This window comes from Lytechinus variegatus, chromosome 1 (assembly GCF_018143015.1).
Source record: "Lytechinus variegatus isolate NC3 chromosome 1, Lvar_3.0, whole genome shotgun sequence".
Lineage (NCBI taxonomy): Eukaryota > Metazoa > Echinodermata > Echinoidea > Temnopleuroida > Toxopneustidae > Lytechinus > Lytechinus variegatus.
The window spans coordinates 42654505-42675307 of record NC_054740.1 but is presented as its reverse complement, the minus strand read 5'-3'; the positions used below and the strand labels follow the sequence as shown (position 1 = coordinate 42675307).

General features: G+C 36.6%; 1 protein-coding gene across 7 annotated transcripts in view; it reads right to left on the bottom strand.

The window, feature by feature from the left end:
* The window catches only part of LOC121414489 (arf-GAP with Rho-GAP domain, ANK repeat and PH domain-containing protein 1-like), a 123772-nt gene that overhangs the window by 27853 nt on the left and 75116 nt on the right, over nt 1-20803 (bottom strand). For 6 of the 7 annotated variants that reach the window (XM_041607688.1, XM_041607695.1, XM_041607705.1 and 3 more), the window contains exons 24-39: nt 16830-17169; nt 16038-16099; nt 15209-15220; nt 11684-11757; nt 11091-11193; nt 10387-10470; nt 9382-9490; nt 8785-8848; nt 8260-8332; nt 6276-6369; nt 5578-5790; nt 4801-4906; nt 3908-3992; nt 3125-3283; nt 1443-1511; nt 432-549 (exon numbers count right to left, since the gene is read on the bottom strand). In XM_041607688.1, the coding sequence (XP_041463622.1) occupies nt 432-549; nt 1443-1511; nt 3125-3283; nt 3908-3992; nt 4801-4906; nt 5578-5790; nt 6276-6369; nt 8260-8332; nt 8785-8848; nt 9382-9490; nt 10387-10470; nt 11091-11193; nt 11684-11757; nt 15209-15220; nt 16038-16099; nt 16830-17169 (1765 nt within the window). The remainder of the gene's footprint in view (nt 1-431; nt 550-1442; nt 1512-3124; nt 3284-3907; nt 3993-4800; nt 4907-5577; nt 5791-6275; nt 6370-8259; nt 8333-8784; nt 8849-9381; nt 9491-10386; nt 10471-11090; nt 11194-11683; nt 11758-15208; nt 15221-16037; nt 16100-16829; nt 17170-20803) is intronic. The other variant, XM_041607713.1, reaches the window with a different exon arrangement.

The window sequence follows — 20803 nt, the reverse complement described above, 5'->3', positions numbered from 1 at the left end:
TTAAGTATTTCTATTTCAGATTTCTATTTCAAACAATACAATATTGATTTCCATTTTCATATGTTATGGGCAACTTTACACATTGACATGAACATAATCTCGGATGTTAAATAAGGTAAATCCTGTATTTCATGAAAAACATAGCCAGTGATGTATAAGCTACTGAATTCCTTGCATCCCAATGGTCTTATATCTCTGATGTTTGCAAAAAAAGCTCTTGTTGTTGACAATTATCTGATTGCAAAGTCTATGACAAGTCAAAATTTGAATAGGGTATAGGAAATTGAACCACACTTTGTTGATATGAAGTTATTAAATCTGAGTTGCCATATAATAAGTTTATGACCAGTTGGACCAGTAGAATTAAGGGGTTGGTGTGAAGCCCTGCCTTGGGTGGTCACTATAAGGTTTCACTGTACTTGTGTACTTACCTAACTGTTCATTATCGATCACCTCAAACAGTCCCCATGGCTTGCCATCAAGGGTTGGTAAATTGTGTTTCTTCACTACACTTTCCACCACTTCCTTGGCTGTTGTATTCTCTTGCAGCTTCATGGAGAATTAAGAAGAACAAAAATGATCAAATTTTGTTTTAGGAGAAGACCAACCACAAACATCATACTTTGACCAAGGTTCCTCAACATGCATCAAATAGCACTAATACATGTACATGTAATTGTGAAGGATCAAGATTTCTAATATAGTCTGATATCACTTTCTAACAGTAATAATCACAATAATCATAATAACGGAATATTCCCAGGGTAGCCACTTCAGTTCCAAAAAATATTCTAAATAATAGCTCCAAATATTGCTTGCATAACTTTTAAAAATGTTGTCCTGGGAAACAACACGTCCAGACGTACAAAAACTGTGCCCCATTGCATAAAGGTTAAAATATTATAATGGTAACTTTGCAATGTACTGGAAACTTGCAAGGAATCCTTGATTTTGATTGGCTGTTGATCAGCGTTACTATGGTAGCTACGATTGGATGGCAAAAGGCCCCAGGATATGTACTATGACATCCGTGTTTAAAGGAAATAAATTCAATTCAAAGCGGTTTCGTGAGTTAAAAACTTACATACCAGTATGTAGCTGAATTACCAAATTTTTTACAATAAAAAAGATATAAAAATCAATAAGACATAAACTAGTATATAGGTAGGAGTACTTACATGTAGGAGTGCACAATACAACATAACGTCAATGACAGTTATCACAGAGCATAACATTGACAAATTGTCATATAGCATAACATAACAATACAACCTAACATCAATGATAATTATCACAGCATAACACAAAAACAAAATCTGCTGAAACATAAAATACAAAGTTTCATAATCAATATAATGAGATAAAGTTTAATGAAAATAACAAATTATACTACATAATTAAAAGAACAAGTAAAAGTAAATACAGAAGATTTAAAGACTTACCGGTAGAGTTATGCTATTGCCTTCATTCTTATGCCTGATGTAGAAGGGCATGACGATTGCATTTGATTGCTGAATGAGAAATAAATTAATGCTAAGTAGAAATTTATCTCAAGGCAAATATGAGTAGACTCAATGGCCAGTATTCTGAACTCAGGTTTAAAGGACAAGTCCACACCAACAAAAAGTTGATTTGAGTAAAAAGAGAAAAATCCAACAAGCATAACACTGAAAATTTCATCAAAATCGGATGTAAAATAAGAAAGCTATGACATTTTAAGTTTCGCTTAATTTCACAAAACAGTTACATGCAAATCCTGGTCGGTATGCAAATGAGGAGACCACACGTCATCCACTCACTATTTCTTTTGTATTTTATTACATGTGGAGTTAGCATTGTTTAATACAATACGATTCAGTTATCTTGGTCCTCATTGTCAAATCTGTAAAAAATAAAATATTTTATAATTCAAACAATAAAAAACAAAAGAAATAATGAGTGATGGACATCATCAACTGACTCATTTGCATGACGTAGAGTTGTGCATGTCACAGTTTTGTGAAAAATAAGTGAAAATTTAAAATGCCAAATCTTTCTCATTTTACATCCGATTTTGATTACATTTTCAGCGGTATGCTAGTTTGATTTTTCTCTATTTATTCAAATCAACATTTTCTAGGGTGGACTTGACCTTTAAATTAAACTCTGGTTTAAAGTTTGTGGTTAAACTATGGATAGCCAATTGTGGCATAAGTCTCATTTAGTATAAATTTAATTTATTTGGCTCTCAAATCATTCTGTTTCTGTTGTGGTAACTCCCATAGGAACTCAGCAGGACAGCATTTTTTGCTGGTAAACGCCAAGCTGGTATATATCCAATTACCTTGGAAACATTCATAACTGTCTGGGAATGATAACTTAGATAGCTTTCTTCATCATGCATAAAAGAGGGAACAAAAAAGAAAACACATAAAATATATGATATAAACAAAATTGTTAACTTTACAGCTTCACATAATTTTAGAATAGAGTTATACCGTGATCTAACTTAAAGTGGACTTCAGATACAGACCATTGATTACTGAGAAAAGTGTTTTCAAATCAGGTCAGTGAGTCAGCTAGTAGACTAGTTTCTAAAACCACATTTAGATCGAGATCTACATGGAATAAGTTTTAAGTTTAATAGTTTAAGCAAGCCAATATCAAAATTATATTTAACGGCAAATCAGAGTTTATAATAATACTAATAATCCGCTTTTATATAGCGCTTAATACATGTACAACGAAACGACGTGTCTAAGCGCTTTACAGATATATTATTACCCCGGTCATCGGATTCAATCAGTCATTCCCGCACACAATGTGTACACATCCTCCACTCCCTGGAGAGCATTCCAGTTAGTCGCCGATGAGGCGCACACAGTACTGGACAAGCTACAATGACTTTCACATCCTACCTGGGCACCTGGGTCGAGAGTGGCAAAGTGTGGATTAACGCTTTGCCAAAGGACGCCAGACTGCGGTGGGATTTGAACACACTACCCTGTTTACAAGGCGAGAGTCAGAACCACTACACCATGTTGTCAGTGTCGGAACTCCTCTGCCTCAGCGGGAGAGTGCACGTGAACCCAGTGCACCCCCCCCCCCTACCTCTGCCCTTGGAATTCTAACCCTTTAAACTCACCTTTGGTGGTCCTTTAATAAGTCGATGCATCTCTGTGAGTTTCTTGATTTTTTTCTCCTCATCGGCCCACTCCTTATCGTCCACGTCAAACAGCCACATGAAGTAGGTCATGAGGTCACCAATAACGGCGATCTCCTTCTCGGCATTGCCGTAGGAAGACTGAATAAAAAAGATAGGACCATAAAAATTCAAATTTTTGAGGATTTTCTTATAAATCTGGGGCCCATTGCAGAAAGAGTTGCAATGAAATGCACCGCTAAAAATCAATCGCATTTAGACTTTCAACCAAAACTTATGCTTGATATGTGTAGTTGAGTTTTGAACACATCACTTTTTGCAACAATCCCTTTAAGTATTTGCAACATCATAGCAGCTTCGAACATACAAATGAAAACATGGGATTGTCTTTGCAAGGAGGCAATCTTTCCCCCTCAACTGCACTCCCCCCCCTCCCCCATCAGCATTATCTAAGTACATGTACAAATACATTACAAAAGATCATATACTGCCTAAACAACATTCTCATTTTCAAATTAAGATTCAATGATTGACAGTCACAATATATATCAAACTTCAGAATATATTAAACTTTACAACCTCTTGAATTGTTTCATCAAATGTATACAGTTTTGGTGATAAATATATAACCAGTTTCCTCATAAGCTCTTACACATGATGGTCTAATAATTGTTCCCCAAGCTCTATGTATCGATACAAATCTACAGCACAGGGTTACACTACAGCACCAGCCCTCCCCCCACCACTGTGCAAATAAGATCTTACATCTGGAAGGGCCATGAGGGTGGGTCCAAAGACTGATGCAAGATTCTTCTCTGTCATCTTGTTTATCCGCTCTTTCTCTTTTACCCTGTTGATATCAAGATAAATAGAAACAGAAAGAAGTTAAAGAGAAATGCCAGTAGTTGCAGTAAACACTGATTTCATGAGAAAGTCTGTAAAACAAGGCTTAATTGTCAGTATATCATCGAGGATCTAGATCTGGTACAGTTACATTAACTGAACTTTGTGAACTCTTGAAATCTACGCTGAAAAATGTTCACACTGAAGATCCCCAACACAGATAAGCGCACGTATGACAATGTATAATTATTACTTAGAGCATCGGGCCCGACGCTCTACCCGAATCCTGTGCTTATTTGCTGATTCCTCAGCAATTACACAATTTCTTCCAGAATCCTTTGGCACATGCATTTCATTTATACAGACACTTTGGTGGTCATTTCATTGGATTCTGTACGAACTCATTTTGATATCGTTACCAAAACTAGCATTTACCTTTAAACTGTACTGTAGGTCTTTATCCTTAAGTCTGATCTAACTCTGTGCTTAATTCAAGGGAAGCTGAAAATTTCATAATTTTGTTAACGTTGCTTTTTTCTTCTGTTTTGTATTTTATTTTGTCCTTTCCTACTGCTTAAATGATGAAAAAAAAACTCATTTACTTTTCCGTGCCGACATATGAGATTTGTTTCACAGTTGGCTATCCATATTTAAACCATGATATTATTACCCGAGTTTAAATCAAAACTTAATATACAAATTGAATCTCCATGGTTAGAGATTATGTTTCACAACCAGCTATCCATGATTAAAGCACAATGCTAGAACTTTGAGCTTACATTAAAAATGAAAATAAACCTATGAAAGACTGTTACCTTATGAGATGTGCTATGATGGCTTTGAGTGTGTAGTAGTGAACCTTAGGCAGGCAACCAAGAAGGTGCTTGTACCATTCCAGCTTTATAGCATGGTCCGTGTAATCTGTAAAAAAATAATAATAAAACATGATCATTTTGACAGATAAGGAGATATTATGTAGATGAATCAATTTGTTTTTGTATTTTGGTGGTGACCTTTTTTAAAAACTTATTTCTTTAGAAAGCAGGGATGCTTGTGAGCAAGTAACCGAAGAGAAGGCTCAAGGTCCTCTCCAAGAGACCTAGTGATGAGGAAAATGTGATCAGCAAAGGGCAACGAAGTTGGAATCAGCCTGGGTTACCAGACTGCATAAACACCGCTATGCCGAGATCGGTGGAACTATCAATATTCTTTTTTAATGATGATGGCAATGATGATGACGATGATTATGATGATGATGATGACGATGGTGATGATAATGATGGTGATGCTACGCTGATGATAATGGTGATGATGATGATGGGAAGATGACGATAATGACGATGGTGGTGGTGGTGATGATGATCATCATCATGACGATCATGGTGATGATGATGATGGTACTGGTGGTGGTGATGATGATCATCATCATGACGATCATGGTGATGATGATGATGGTATTGGTGGTGGTGATGATAATGGTGATACATGTGGGGACTGAGAAAAATGACAATGATGACAATCATCATCATAATAAGGGCCTATTTTTTTTTTTAATGCCACCTCAACTCCAGTAAAACTTTGTGATTCCTCACCCGACACCTCAATCCATTTGCTGTAGTACTCCTTGGTGAGCACTGGATCTGGGAGCTCTCGGAAGTATTTCTTGAGTGCCCCCGTTACGTCGTTCACCTCAAAATCGTCCCTGCTTATCCTGACCGACTTAGGGTTCATCCTGAACATCTCACGAACCTTCTGAATCTTGGAGGCTGTTCCGCTCAGTCTGTAGATGCCTTGCTGCTCAAGACCTGTTTCGGAGGTGGTGATAGAGACAATGATATGCAGATGCTTCAATGCTAAGTTCAAGTTATGGTATACAAATCTAATTTTGAGAGGAAATGGTTGGAAGCAATCCTAAAGTGTATATCATAAGCCAGAATGCTTATTTAGAACAACAAAGTTCAATTTAAATAATACAGGCTTGCTTGAAATTATACTCATTTCATTACCACATGCTTTCCCTGGTGTAGCTAACACAGGATACAGCATGTGGGACCACACTATAAATAGTATTTTCCTGATCTCATTTGTTTATTACTCTGTAATTATACATTTTCATGAAAAATGGAGTGGCAGATATCCTTTACAAATATTTATACGAGTTTCATACAATTCTGAGGAAATTTTGTTCAATTCTGTGAACATTTTATTTACATTTTGTTACCAATACCAAAAGTCTATGCTTTAAATAAACATATCTAATGAAGTGCTCAATATGAGATCGACCTCTTACCTTCATGGATATAAACAAATTCAATACACTCCTTAATGATGTGTGGTATATGCCCTTCCGTTAAAAGCTGATCCTCTAATTCTGGACCGATTTGCTGTAGCAACAAAAGCACAAAAGTGAAGACTGGTCAAGGTCGGGTTTCATATTAAGCACATGGTAAGAAATAATTTCTATTTTAGGGGCTATACTATTCCAAATGAGGCAATTGCTGAATTGTTGGGGCTAAATCTTTCATTTCACTTTTTGCGCAACAAGTAGTTATTACACTGCAAGCCTTTGCTTTTAACACTCTAATGAAACATGTAAAAAAAAATTACATAAACAAGTGGAACGCCTCTGGCAGTCTCGCCTGCATCACGCGATGGGATATACATGTACATACTTGCCAACTTTAGAAGAAAAAAAAAGAGGAATCCATTTTTCACGCAGAGTATCGAGCGTGTGACATTTTGCGCGGGAAAGGTGTGGGGGACTGGGGGTACCCCCCTGCCACGGTTAGAAATTTTTGGAATTTTAGAACATGAAATGGGGGGCTTTCCTTCACTTTTAAAGTGCCTTTTACCTGTCCACAAAGAAGAAAAATATCTTAATTTTGTCCCAGTGTAATGAAACAGGAAAATCAACAGGATTCATTCCATGAATTTTGAAATTATACCAAATTTTTTGACTTAGTTTAACTTTAAACACATGTATTTCCATTACAATAATAACTGGATATTTCTCAGAATACTCCTTGTATTTCTAAATAATTTTGGCTTTATTTCACGAAAACAGACTAAATGCATATGTAACTTACATATGAACTTAGAAGTTTAATTATGCAATTGCAAATGCACCGGTATGGTACTCACTAAACCCAGGGAGCTCCGACCCGCGAAGCGGGTGGGCCGCGACTGGGCTAGGTAGCGGTACTCAGTCACTGCCACTGCACTCATGCACTGTCTGCATAACGATCGGAATCACAGTCACAACTCAAATTCACAATCCAATCGACGCATTGGCGACGGTATCCAGTTTCCACACACTAAATTTGTAATTTTGGCTTAAAATTTCATGGAAAACTATATCCTTTGGCCATAAATCCGACGATCGTTGAGCTGGATCTTACGTTTGCAGACGTATGCACTTGCAGCGCAGTAACCCACGGAGCTCCAGCCCGTCGGTAACCCGGCACAGGCCGAAGATCCCTGGGTTAGCAGCGAGGTATACTCGCGCTCGCGACGTCGCAGCATGCATTGTATTTGCATGTGTTGTCGCTCTAGCTGTGTTTGCACGCGCTTCTGCAATGTGCGCGCCATGTGAGATAGGCAAAGTGAAAAACTGTGTTCAGTTAGTGGAAAAATAATGCTATTTGGGATATCGCGATATCCAGGTGTCCGCAAGCTTCAGATTGGTCTAACCTTCGCTCCAGCCGTTTTTTCAATATTATCAATGTAAAAATTAATGAAAATCAGAATTCTGGGGTTGATATTCGTAATGCGGAATTGGTAATAAAAAATCAGGATGATTCCGCCAAAATCGGAACGGTTGGCAAGTATGCATGTAGCAGCAGTGCTGACTTTGAAAACAGCTATATTGAATATTTATTCACAAAACAAAACTTTCATCTAATAATAAAATACTATGTCCATTGGCCCAAAATGACCATTAACCATGATCATGTGCTACATGTACAAGATAGAGTGCAAAACAATCACCATAGTTCATTGACCCTACATGGCCTTTGACCTTGGTCATGTGACCTGAAACCAAGGCAGGATATTCAACTTGATTACCCTTATGTCCAAGTTTCATGAACTAGGTCCATATACTTTCTAAGTTACGCTGTCATTTCAAAAGCTTAACCTTTAGTTAAGATTTGATGTTGATGCCGACGCCACCATCACCATTGAAAAAAGCGCCACCTATACATGAAGTCTCGCTCTGCTATGCAGGCAAGACAAAAAAAACCCAAACAAATGCACCCTGATTATGAATCACTTACCGATGAATTCTTTTGTAGAGCTAACATCCAGGCATCACTTATCTGCTGCTTGTCTGCTCGGAGATAGATCGTCCTGAGAAAGAAAGAAAGATATGAAGTCAGCAAGTTGATAAAGGAAATATATCAAAGATGAGGTACAGTGATGTACCCATCCTCAGAATGAACAAAGGTTACAAGCTTCTTTGTTTACATCTTGCTTGATGTTTAAAAAAAACAACTTTCCTGTACTTCCCCTCCTTTTCCTTCTCTTTCCTCCCCTCACCTCCCTTTCCTGTTTCCCCCTCCTCCCATCCTCCACCTTCTCCTCTTTCCTCCTCCTTCTCTACTCCCCTCCCCCTCCTCTTCTTATTCTCTGCAAAAGTCTGCTGCCATCAGTCATGAAGATTCCGAATAACTATCTAGGTCCATTGTCTTGGTGTAGTGGTTATGAATCCCGCCTCTCATAACCAACCACTTTATAATTAGCCTCTTTTGCTTCAACGATTACATTCCATTACTACAAGGAACAAGAATATACACACTCACCTTCCCTCAATGACAATGGCAATGTCCTTGACTTGTTCACTACTCTCTTCCTCATGGTCTTGACCTATACACAAATAAAAAACAAAAAGATGAAAAAAATCATTACATACAATTATTACTTGTGTCCGGCTGTATCAACATTGCAAATACAGCTGTAATAAAAAAAACACACAAATGTCATCAATGCCGACATTAATGAGACAAATTCTGAAGAAATTGTATTTGATTTTAGAGTGATTTGGACAAAACATATTAACCCATGAAAATGTTGTATTTATTTAGTTTTTGTAATATCTTTAATAGGCATATACATTATTCATACAATGCTAGCATCTTGCCCCAAAAATAATGATGATACTGTTATAAAACTAAGAATAAATTGAAATGAAATAAAGAATAATTTGAATACATAAGAGAACAAAATTTTACTGATTTTTTTGTGGGGGGGGGTAAAAACCTGTAACTTTCTGACAACTAAATCCAAATTTTATAAGCAAAAACAATGAAATCTCCAAGTGCACACACAATCTAGACTTGTCATGTACATGTACATGAATAAAGAAGGCCAACCTAAAGGTCAAAGGTCAATGAACTTACTGATCTCCTTCGCTTTCCTTAGATCAATGATCTCCATGCCATCTTTTTCAGCCGAGTAGAAAGAGAGAAGCTTTCCTTTCAGTAGGAACCATAACCTGTGCCACGTTGTCTGAAAACAAAACGGAACATAAACCATCGTAAATGAGTCCAAACACATGAAAGCAACTTCATATTCCATGGCATATCCAGCCGGGGAGCATGAGGCACATGCCTCCTCTATAAATTGAGAACTGACCATTGAAAATACATATACATCTCCTAATAATAAAGCTAAAATCATTTGTCATTTGTGCCCCCTCCATGTATAACTTTTAACAAACATTGTCTACATTACATGCATGTATAAAGCAAGTGTGACAAAAATGGCCCGCGATGCAATATGTTGTACATAGCGATTTTTTAGGGGTTGTATATCATCACTTTTTGTCAATCAAATATCTTACCATAAGCTTTTCTCTTTAGGTATATGAAAATCATTAATTCTTTCCTAGAATTTAAAACCAGAAAATTGAAAGAACTAAACTTCAAATAAGATGAGGTAGGAATTATATCATCACTTTTTGTCAATCAATTATCTTACCATAAGCTTTTCTCTTTAAGTATTAATATGAAAAGCAATAATTCTTTCCCAAACTTTTGAACAAGAAAGTTGTAAGAATTGTAAGATGAGAGGCAGAGTCTTCTGGTGGGTGTAAAGCTGTTCGTAAAGATGCGCACAATTTTACACACGACTGGATCATGATCTTACGTGTAGGTCCTAACTCAATTACATAGGAATAACACTTGGCATGAGAAAGGGTCGTGCATTAAGTCATTTGTATCTTACGAACAGCTTTATGAAACACAGGAAAGACAAAAGATTAGATGGAGCAAACCATTGAGTGCAGAGAAGGGGAAGCTTTCGCCTCTCCAAACGTTTGTCTGACTATCATGTTCTGTACAATACTAACAAAGCTCAAATAGGAGCCGATACCGGCAAAGGGATTCATAAAATAGGTAACATACCGATGATCTTCCGATCTTCTTCCTCAAAAAGCCGGCATATTCATAATCCTCACAGTCCCGCCACATGCATTCTGGGGTATGGAACTGAAAATGAAAAATTGAAAAGGAAAAATATAATAATCTCTTATAACATATCATAACTGATCTCACTACAATTATTTGGCATCAAAGCAAAAAAATATTAATAGCATTACTTCTGCATATTTTTCATTTGATTTTCATATGTACACTGTATTTTACCTAATTTTACTGGAAGCTACAACTAAAAAGTCTTTATGTCATTTTCATTCTTGTACATATTGTGGAGAGTTGTGGCCCAGTGGATTGAAACAGAGGGTCATGGGTTCGAATCCCAGCTATGGCGTAATTCCCTTTGGCAAGAAATTTATCCACATTGTGATTTACTCAACCAAGGTGAGGTGAGTGGGTACCCGGTAGGAAGAAATTCTTTGAATGCTCGAGCGCCCGATCAAGGTAGCCATGCTACAGCCTTTGTACATGTACATTAATAATAATAATGGGAGAATGGTTTTCGGAACTGAAGTGGGTACCTGGGTAAATATGCTGTTATTATTATTATTATTATCATTGTATGCTATTATGTATATTGGTGAGAAAATAAATAAATTGAACAAAATTTCAATACGATATAATGTTACATGTATATTGAACCTTTAGGTAAGCAATATCTGTGTACTATTTACCTTGACAAGAGAATGCATCCAGTTCTTCCTGTCGGCTTCATCTTCAGCTGCAAAGAGGAAGAGCCTTCCAGTCGTTGTTCCGATCTCAAAGCAATAATCATGACTGTTGGAATAAAAATTTTAAAATGTGATTGATCATTTCTGCTTACCAGTATTAACAATCAGAGGCCACAAAGCTTAACAATCAATCATAAAACATTTTTCTACAATGGATTGCATTGACTACAATGTATAATCAATTGTATAAATCAAGCATATTGCTAACCTTGATATGGACCCTTTGATGTGGACCTTTCATTCTGTCCTTCATTAATAATGAGTAAAGTAAAATAGCCGAAAAGTGGAGCTTTTTTCTCTCATTTCAATGCCCTCTTGTAGCTGTTCTGTAAACCCTTCTGAAATATGGCCAGAAAACAGCAGCAAAGTTGGTCCATTTTGTGTGCAACATACCAAAAAGCCACTTTTACGATAATTAGAATTGTAGTAACAAACGTTAATTAGATGTTGTGATTAAAAAATATAGAAAGAAATATAATGGCTAAAACTCACAAAAGGTATAAGTACTAGTATCATGAATCTTTTTAATAACTTACCCTTGCTTTGAGGCAGATTTGGCGACAAACACGATCTCAGTTCCTTCTATTGTATTCTTAGCAGCCTGGTTAGCCTGTCAGGAAAAAAAAATAATAACAACATATAATCAGTTCTTTTATCATATCATTATCCAACGTATCTATGCACTCCCAAAGGATTTGAGATATTAAAATGTATTACTCTGGCTATAACCCTAGTATTTTTACAGCACACAGGACTAGCTGGCAGGGGGATTTATTTCCAATTCGTCAAATCACCAATTCGTCTACTATCACTTGGTCTATCATCAATTCAATCACTATTCACATGGTCTAATTGCCATTTTGTTCACTCACCATTTTGCCTAATAACCAGTTGGTCTAATAACCAGTTAGTCAATAACCGGATATACATTTGGTCAAATTGGTCTAAGTGTTACATGTAATTGGCGAAATGAATGAAGAAAAAATGGGTATTAGACCTACTGGTTATTAGACGAAATGGTCATAGACGAACTGGTGATTAGAAGAAAAGATTATTGGACCAAATGGTTGTTAGATGAAACGTTGATGGAGGGAATGTCATTAGACTTAATGAAGGTAGACCATGTGATAAGTAGATGAGTTGGAAATACATGTAGATGAATCAGCAGTTTACCGGCAGGGAGACGGATCAGATATTTCTTGCATACAGTACTTTTGTTTATAACTTTATCATTCATTATTATATTCATTTCAATTAATTTATAAATTCATTCAATCATTTAGTTATTATTTTATTCATTCATTAATTCATTGGGGTTGATTAGGGCAACAGTGAGGGACAAATGCCCTCAACCCTGATTGTTCTGTTGCTACCTACTAGTACAAGCGTGTAGCAAACATACATGTAGTGTTAAACATTCAATTCAATGTTTTATTCAATTCCAATAAAAATCAATACAAAGTATTGAATACAGTACCGGTAATAAGAAATAGAATGTACAATAATATGGCAAGAAAGTGTAAGATACATGTACATATATTAAGAGAGAATTAAACAGAATGACATAAAATGACATACAATATTGGAATTGGGTGGTCATAAAAAAACAATCAAGGTTTGTCGAGATAACCACCCTTAGATAAATGGAATAAGTCACATTGAAATTACAAATGTAGTAAAAATGCTAATTTGAAATAAAATTCAATTAAAATCATTTGATATTTCATGTAATACTATTGATATATAAGTTAAAACACATTTAACTGGACATGGGATCCTACAAAACGTATAAATAGAATATGAAGAGTTTGGTTTCTTATGAGAACTAAATGTTCTTGATACTCTACCATGAGATTGAGAACATAAAATTGGGAATAAAAGGAATCTACCTGCCTTCATATTTTTAACGATATTCTTTTCCAAAAAAAAATTGTGTGGACCTAACCCCTTTTAGCAACCAAACTGAAATGGACCAAACCCTTTCTGGAAAAAAAGTTATTTTTCTTTGCCATTTTAGTTCACTTTTTAATGGGAATTTCAACTTTTCATTGTTATCATCTTACAGAGCTTTTAAAAACATATACATTGAGATCAAACAAAAAAATTTAATTTGATAAAAAATGGACCTAACCCCTTTTGTAAGTGAGCTCTTTATATACACATATGCATGCACATTAAAATCATGATTCCACAGCAAACTAGCAATTTCAGTTGGGTCACATGACATAATCATGATGAAATATATCAATATGTTGATAAATACAAACCATAATAACCAAATATATTGCATTAGCCATTAAAAACCCATTAAACCCATATAGTCTATGGAAATTCTCCTGCTATTCTAAAAAGTCTATATTTAAGAAAGAATGGGATATACTTCAGTTAGTCTTATTTTAAAATATGTACATATGTATAGGCCTATACTGCATACTTGCCAACCTTAGAAGAAAAAAAAGAGGAATCCATTTTTCACGCAGAGTAACGAGCGTGTGACATTTTGCGCGGGAAGGGTGTGGGGGTACCCCCCTGCCACGGTTAGAAATTTTTTGAATTTTAGAACATGAAATGGGGGGCTTTCCTTCACTTTTGAAGTGCCTTTTACCTGTCCACAAAGAAGAAAAATATATTAATTTTGTCCCAAAGTAATGAAATATGAAACAGGAAAATCAACAGGATTCATTTCATGAAATTGTACCATATTTTTTTACTTCAAAAACATGTATTTCCATTACAATAATAACTGGATATTTCTCAGAATATTCCTTGTATTTCTAAATAATTTTGACTTTATTTCACGAAAACAGACTAACAGTCTAAATGCATATGTAACTTACACATGAACTTATTATGCAATTGCAAATGCACCGGTACGGTACTCACTAACCCAGGGAGCTCCGACCCGGGAAGCGGGCGGGCCGCGACTGGGCTCGGTACCGGTATTCAGTCACTGCCCACTGCACTCATGCACTGTCTGTATAACGATCGGAATCACAGTCACAACTCACATTCACAATCCAAACGACGCATTGGCGACGGTATCCAGTTTCCACACACTAAATTTGTAATTTTGGCTTCAAAATTTCACGGAAAACTATATCCTTTGGCCATTAATCCGACGATCGTTGAGCTGGATCTTACGTTTGCACACGTATGCACTTGCAGTGCGGTAACCCACGGAGCTCCGGCCCGTCGGTAATCCGGCACAGGCCGAAGCTCCCTGGGTTAGCAGCGAGGTATACTCGCGCTCGCGACGTCGCAGCCTGCATTGTATTTGCATGTGTTGTCGCTCTAGCTGTGTTTGCACGCGCTTCTGCAATGTGCGCGCCATGTGAGATAGGCAAAGTGAAAAACTACGTACAAGAGTGTGTTCAGTTAGTGGAAAAATATTGCTATTTGGGATATCGCGATATCCAGGGGAGCGTTTCATGAAAGGACTTGTCAGACGTTTTATCCGACAAGTCCCATTTTATCCGACAGTTACTATAGTAACAGAGCCTCTCAGCCAATCAGAATCAAGGAAAGATGTCAGATCTGACAACTTGTCAGACAAAAATGTTGATGAAACGGTCCCCAGGTGTCCGCAAGCTTCAGATTGGTCTAACCTTCGCTCCAGCCGTTTTTTCAATATTATTCAATGTAAAAATTAATGAAAATCGGAATTATGGAGTTGATATTCGTAATGCGGAATTGGCAATAAAAAATCGGGATGATTCCGCCAAAATCGGAATGGTTGGCAAGTATGAATACTGTAAGCTTAGTGTATGAGGAATTAGGTTACAAATTTACATGTAGAATACAAACAAACTGAATAAACAAATAAACATCCACCTTTTTATAACAAGAGGAAATAAAAGAATGGATACAAATGTGTATCTATACAAACTTTAATGCAATATGAAGAGTAAGACCAATTAAAATATGAATGGAATGTAGAAAAAACCCAAACATACCCATAACCTGTCAATGATTTTGAGGTCAATGAAATGTGACTTTCCCACACCACATAAAGTTTGAGATTAATAACAGGAAATATAATTAAAATATTGCGCATACAGTACCATCACTCTGAGCTATGGTGGATTGAACAATGTAGGAGAATAAAACACAGAAAACAGAAGGAAAAAGGAAACAGAAGAAAGCATGACAACGCAAGAAAGAGGAAGAAAAAATGGAATGATGAGAAGCAGAACAAAAGAGCGAGGAGGAGAAGATGATGAAGAGGAGGAAGAGGAAAAGGAGGAGGAAGAATAAGGAGTAGGAAAAGATGAAAAGGAGGAGGACAAGGAGGAGGAGCAAGAAGAAGAAGGAGGAGGAGGAGGAGATGGAGAAGGAGAAGAAGAAGGAGAAGAAGAAGGAGAAGAAGAAGAAGAAGAAGGAGAAGAAGAAGGAGAAGGAGGAGGAGAAGGAGGAAAAGAATGACAAGAAGAACATTACATATTGAAGTGGATATACAACTACACGTCATGTACATGTATGTTCATAGTATACCCAATCAAACAGATTGTAGTGATTAGTGAGCAATAACTTCCTCACTGTTCATTGATGGTCTGTTTACATACAGGTATTTACAATGACAACAACAAATGCCTATAGCAAGGTCAACTGATCTAAATCAATGACTTTGTATACTTTTGTTTATTTTTTTAACCTTTCTTTTCATTAAGCTCAAAGTACAAATACATAAACTTTGTACCCAGTGTGTCATACATTTACACTTTAAAAAGTTCTACATACTTTAATGTCAATTTGTAAACTCCTCTAAACCGTTTAATTTCATAAAACACACACCAACCGCTAAAATTGCAATTCACAAATCAATTTGCATGTCATACATGTACTTAGTATTTAATAATACATCATTGTGTTATAATAAGAAAAAACAAATACCTTGTCATCCTGATAATAACTGAATGTTCCATGCTCCAAAACACAGTATCGTCGTAAGAAATCTGAAAGAGAGGTGATATATATGTGGTAAAAAAAATTAAAACAAGTTTCAGGAAAACTTTGGAGCTTACCTCTTTCTCAGTTGCTGATACCAGTAATCATTATCATCATCACTAACTAATATTATTATCATCTCACAATTATCATCATAAAATCTTGGCCGTAATAACCAACATCAAAATAGGCGTTACCATCATCACCATTTTCATTTCATTTTCATTAAAATAAAGATCATCACTATTACCTCTACTGGCTTAATCAGTATCATATCTGCCATCACCATCAAAACTACCACCATCACTATCACCATCATCGCTATTCCCACCACCACACTAATACTACCACCACCACCACTACCACTTTCATCAACAGCATCATCGCCATCACCATCCCTGATACCAGCATCACAATCACCCATCACAATTACCACTACCACTATCATCTTCAACAGCATCATCAGCATCATCATCCTCACTACAAGTATCAAGATCACCATCATCACCATTACCATTATGACTATCACAAACACCACATTCACCACCATACATGTAATTGTCACCAGCACCACCAACACAACCACTATCACGACCATAATCATGTTTCATCCTCATTACCAACATTACAATCACCATGACCTTGCCATCATCATCATCATCATCCATTACCTCCACCATCACCACCACCCCTCTCACCAAAGCACCACCAACACCCCTACCAAGACCAGCCCCTCACCTCTTCTATTGCTACCAGTCTTGTAGAGATACCCCGCTTTCCGGATCTGCTCCTGTATACTCCCAACACTGCTCAGCAGTTCCTCGGAGGGCGGGGCTGCCTGCGTGGGGGGCGGCGGCGCCCTCCTGGCGGGCAGGGTAGGGGACCCATTCCTACCTCCCTGTTCGAGGGTTTTCCTCCTTGGTAAGGGAACCGGTGATCCTTGAGGATCTTCCCCCTTCTGTTGTTGCTGACCTTGCAGTTGCTGTGGACTGGATTCACTATCCACCGTGGAGTAGGCTTCCTGTGTCATGACTTCTTGCTGGTGCTGAGAATAGGGTTTGTTCTGCTCCAGGAGCTCCTGAGGATTACAAGATTTTTAAAATGACAATATTCAACTATTACATGTATATAGACCTTAACCCATTGACCACAGGAACCAGTTGGTCACTGTACAAAAACTACATGTACATGTGTGGGAATTGGAAGTATTCAGTAGTGAATGGATTAATACATCATCATCTCTCTCAGCGCATGCCTGGTACCAAGTCCAGCATGCTCACACACAATGAATGTTCCTTCTCCACTTCCTTGGAACATTCCAGCAAGTTTCCAATCTTAATTGCTAAATACTCATTATGTGGCTTTGACTGAGTACCCATTTAAAACCTGGATGGAGAATGGCAAAATGTGGACTGATAGTGATGCCTTGCCAAAAGAAGCTAGGAAACTGACTAACACAACCTTTTGATTGCAAAGCAAGAATGAAAAATACTACGCTGCAAGAATAATTTTGAGAACTTGATAAATTGCTTCAGTATTTTGACTTTTATTATGACAATGAATTCCTTTAGCATTCATAATTTTTAAATTTGAAGAAATTCATCCATTTTGTGCTGCAATCAACCCACATGAGGTAGAGACCTGGTGGATGTTTCATAAAACTGTTCGTAAGTTAAGAGCGACTTTAAGAACGACTGGTGATCCTTTCTTGTGGTAAATGGTACATTAAATTGGCGATGGTTTAGAACGTGAGAAGGGTTTACCAGTCGTTCTTAAAGTCGCTCTTAACTTACGAACAGCTTTATGAAAGGGCCCCCAGAAAAGAATTTATTCCTTGTAATGTAAAGCAGGTACACGTACATGTAACAGCTGCTATTGTAAAGCAATGGTTATTTTGCTGAATTGTCATAGAGCACTTGGGACGTCTGATAAAGAAAAAGGTACAACGCTATACTGTATAAGGGACAATCATGATCGTAGAGTAGAATGTAAACATAATAACGAAAATGGGTTACAGTATAATGGCCAGTCCAAAAGAAAATACAAAATTAACATTAAAATTATCAAAAGTGTGAATTGAGTGACTTCTACAATTATAGTTACACAGCCATCTGCATTAAAAAGAGACAAAACATTGTATCAAAATGTTATACCTCACTCATTTGAAATGATGTGCTGTACACAACAATGTATACATCCTGGCTAGCACTGTAATGTTGAATTGAATTTCTATACAGTCCCACTCATAGAGATAAAATGCATGTACACAATGGACAATCCATCCATAAGTACAGGTATCTATGTGTGAATGTCAGAGTTTTAGTCCAGGAAATATCTTTCTCGATCCAACCTTCAATGAATATCATATACGTGTATGATCATACACTGTGTATAGGCTTTGCTCCTGGTCACAGCCAGAAAATAAACAATTGATGTTTATCATCCAAATACGAGGAAGTCAGGTCTAAAAAAAAGATCAAAAGGTCAACATGGTTCCTAGTCCTAACAGATAATTCTGAGTATTTACATAGTAGATCCAAATAATAGGCAGGGAGGAAACAGACTTACACGTGTACATGTACATGTGTCAACAATTCAGTGTAAACAAAAAAAATCACAACCATTCATTAAAACCCATATAAAGTGTTATATGACTATACAATAATTATTAACAATACTAGCCCAAATATAAATACACCTACTTGTACATCATTTGCTTACCAGTACAGAGAATTTGTAGTTATTGTGTTTTAAATGGGCTTCATTTCATATACTTGATGTAAGTATTCAATATGTTATACCTATGTTGAATAACTTTAATCCTCCTAGTTAAAATAAGTGTGAGAGTGAGAGTGAAAGAACTGTAGACTATTGAGATAAAAAGTGATAAACTATTCCAGTTTCATTCACTTTCCAAGTAATTTATATATATACATTTTTTTAGGAAAGAAAGTCTTGTTTTTCAAAGAAAATGGATGCCGCAGAACATATATTTCCTGTTATCCTTCCAGTCATTCACTGTTAGGTATTTACAAATTCCCCCTGTGATATCCAAGAACTCTGAATCCCTCCCTGTACCATGCATTTAACACCATGAGAGACTAGCCCTCAGCTAACTTCACGGAACAAGAGTTCTAAGAAATACTACCAGCCCCAGACACCCACGCTGAGCATCACTACACCCTTTATAGCAGAGAGATGCTGATAGACAGTTGTAGACCAATCAGAGCATGTTTAGATCACTCATACCTTATATCTTTATATCCACAAAACTATTGATGTAAATAAAACTTCTTGATTATGAAAAACTTAGAGAGAGACCAAGAGACACCCAGATAATACAGATAGACCAACCAACTTCAAAACGTAATATCAACATCCACTGAATATTTGACAACTTCTTCAGAAAATACAGTTTTTAACACTACAGAATTATCAGATTCAAGGCTTCCTGTATTATTTGATATCTACATGCACTTCGACCGAAATAAGAAGCGTGCTACTGTTGTTGATTTTCGACTTAAATAAATGCTTTCTGATTTAGACAGAATACATGTAACTTCAAGAGTTTCTTTACTCTGATATCTTGTTTTACTCCGCCCCCAACTAAAATACATTAAGATCCCGAACATAGCATTTGGGCTTGTTACTTTCACACAATATTCAAAAGAAACTTTATAAGTTTGGATAGTATAAACCTATGAATCTTTCAAACACAGGGGGAGAGAGAGAGAGATGAAGTGCAAAGTACTTGATTTTTCAATCACTATGTTTACATGTACATTGTAGCATAGTGAGTTACATGTACACCTTGAAATGTATCGCTTGCTTTGATCGTAGAGGGAGATATACATGTATGTTGTTGAAACTTGTAGAAGTTTTTAATTCAATGAGAGCTGCAGTAGTGTGTGATTTTTAGATGTTATCTCGGAATGAATCTAGTTAACTTTATACTGAATATCTCCCAAATTGCTTCATTGGCCATGATTTGAGGCGAGTGAGAAGGTAATTTGGTATGATTTCAGATGAATGAGAGTGTATCACATGACACAATAGTCTATATGAGGGAATCTGCCTAGAAACATATATCTCAAGGCGACCGCACACCTTACGATTGGTCTGCGACCCGATTTCAGAATAAAATGTAGTAGAATTTGATGCTAATATTGAGACTTGAAATACCTTACTGCGTAATGTTCTAAATCATGGTACGAATACCTATGTTCAAATCTGTGACTATGCTATCATCCTTCTTAGAATACAACCAAATTTAATATCTAGTCTTAATGACGTCATAGCAGTCATACGATTGGCTACGATTTGAAACTAATTTGGAGTTTACTCCAAAACAAAGGCTTGCAATCTTTCAACAAGTGGAATGCCTCTGGCCGTCTCACCTGCATCACACGATTCAACATAGCAGCAGTGCTGACTTGGAAAACTACTATAACTCGCACAAGATGTTCAGTGATACTTGGTTACTCTTATTTCCACGTTTTATGAACTAGACCAATACACTTACAGAGATAGGATGGTAATTCAACAAATACCCCCAATGTTGCCAAAATTCATTGACCTCACATGACCTTTGACCTTGACATGTGACCTGAAACTTGCATAGGATATTTGGTGATACTTGATTACTTTTATGTCCAAGTTTCAAAAGTCAGATCAATAAACTTGCAAAGTTATGATGGTAATTCAACAGATAC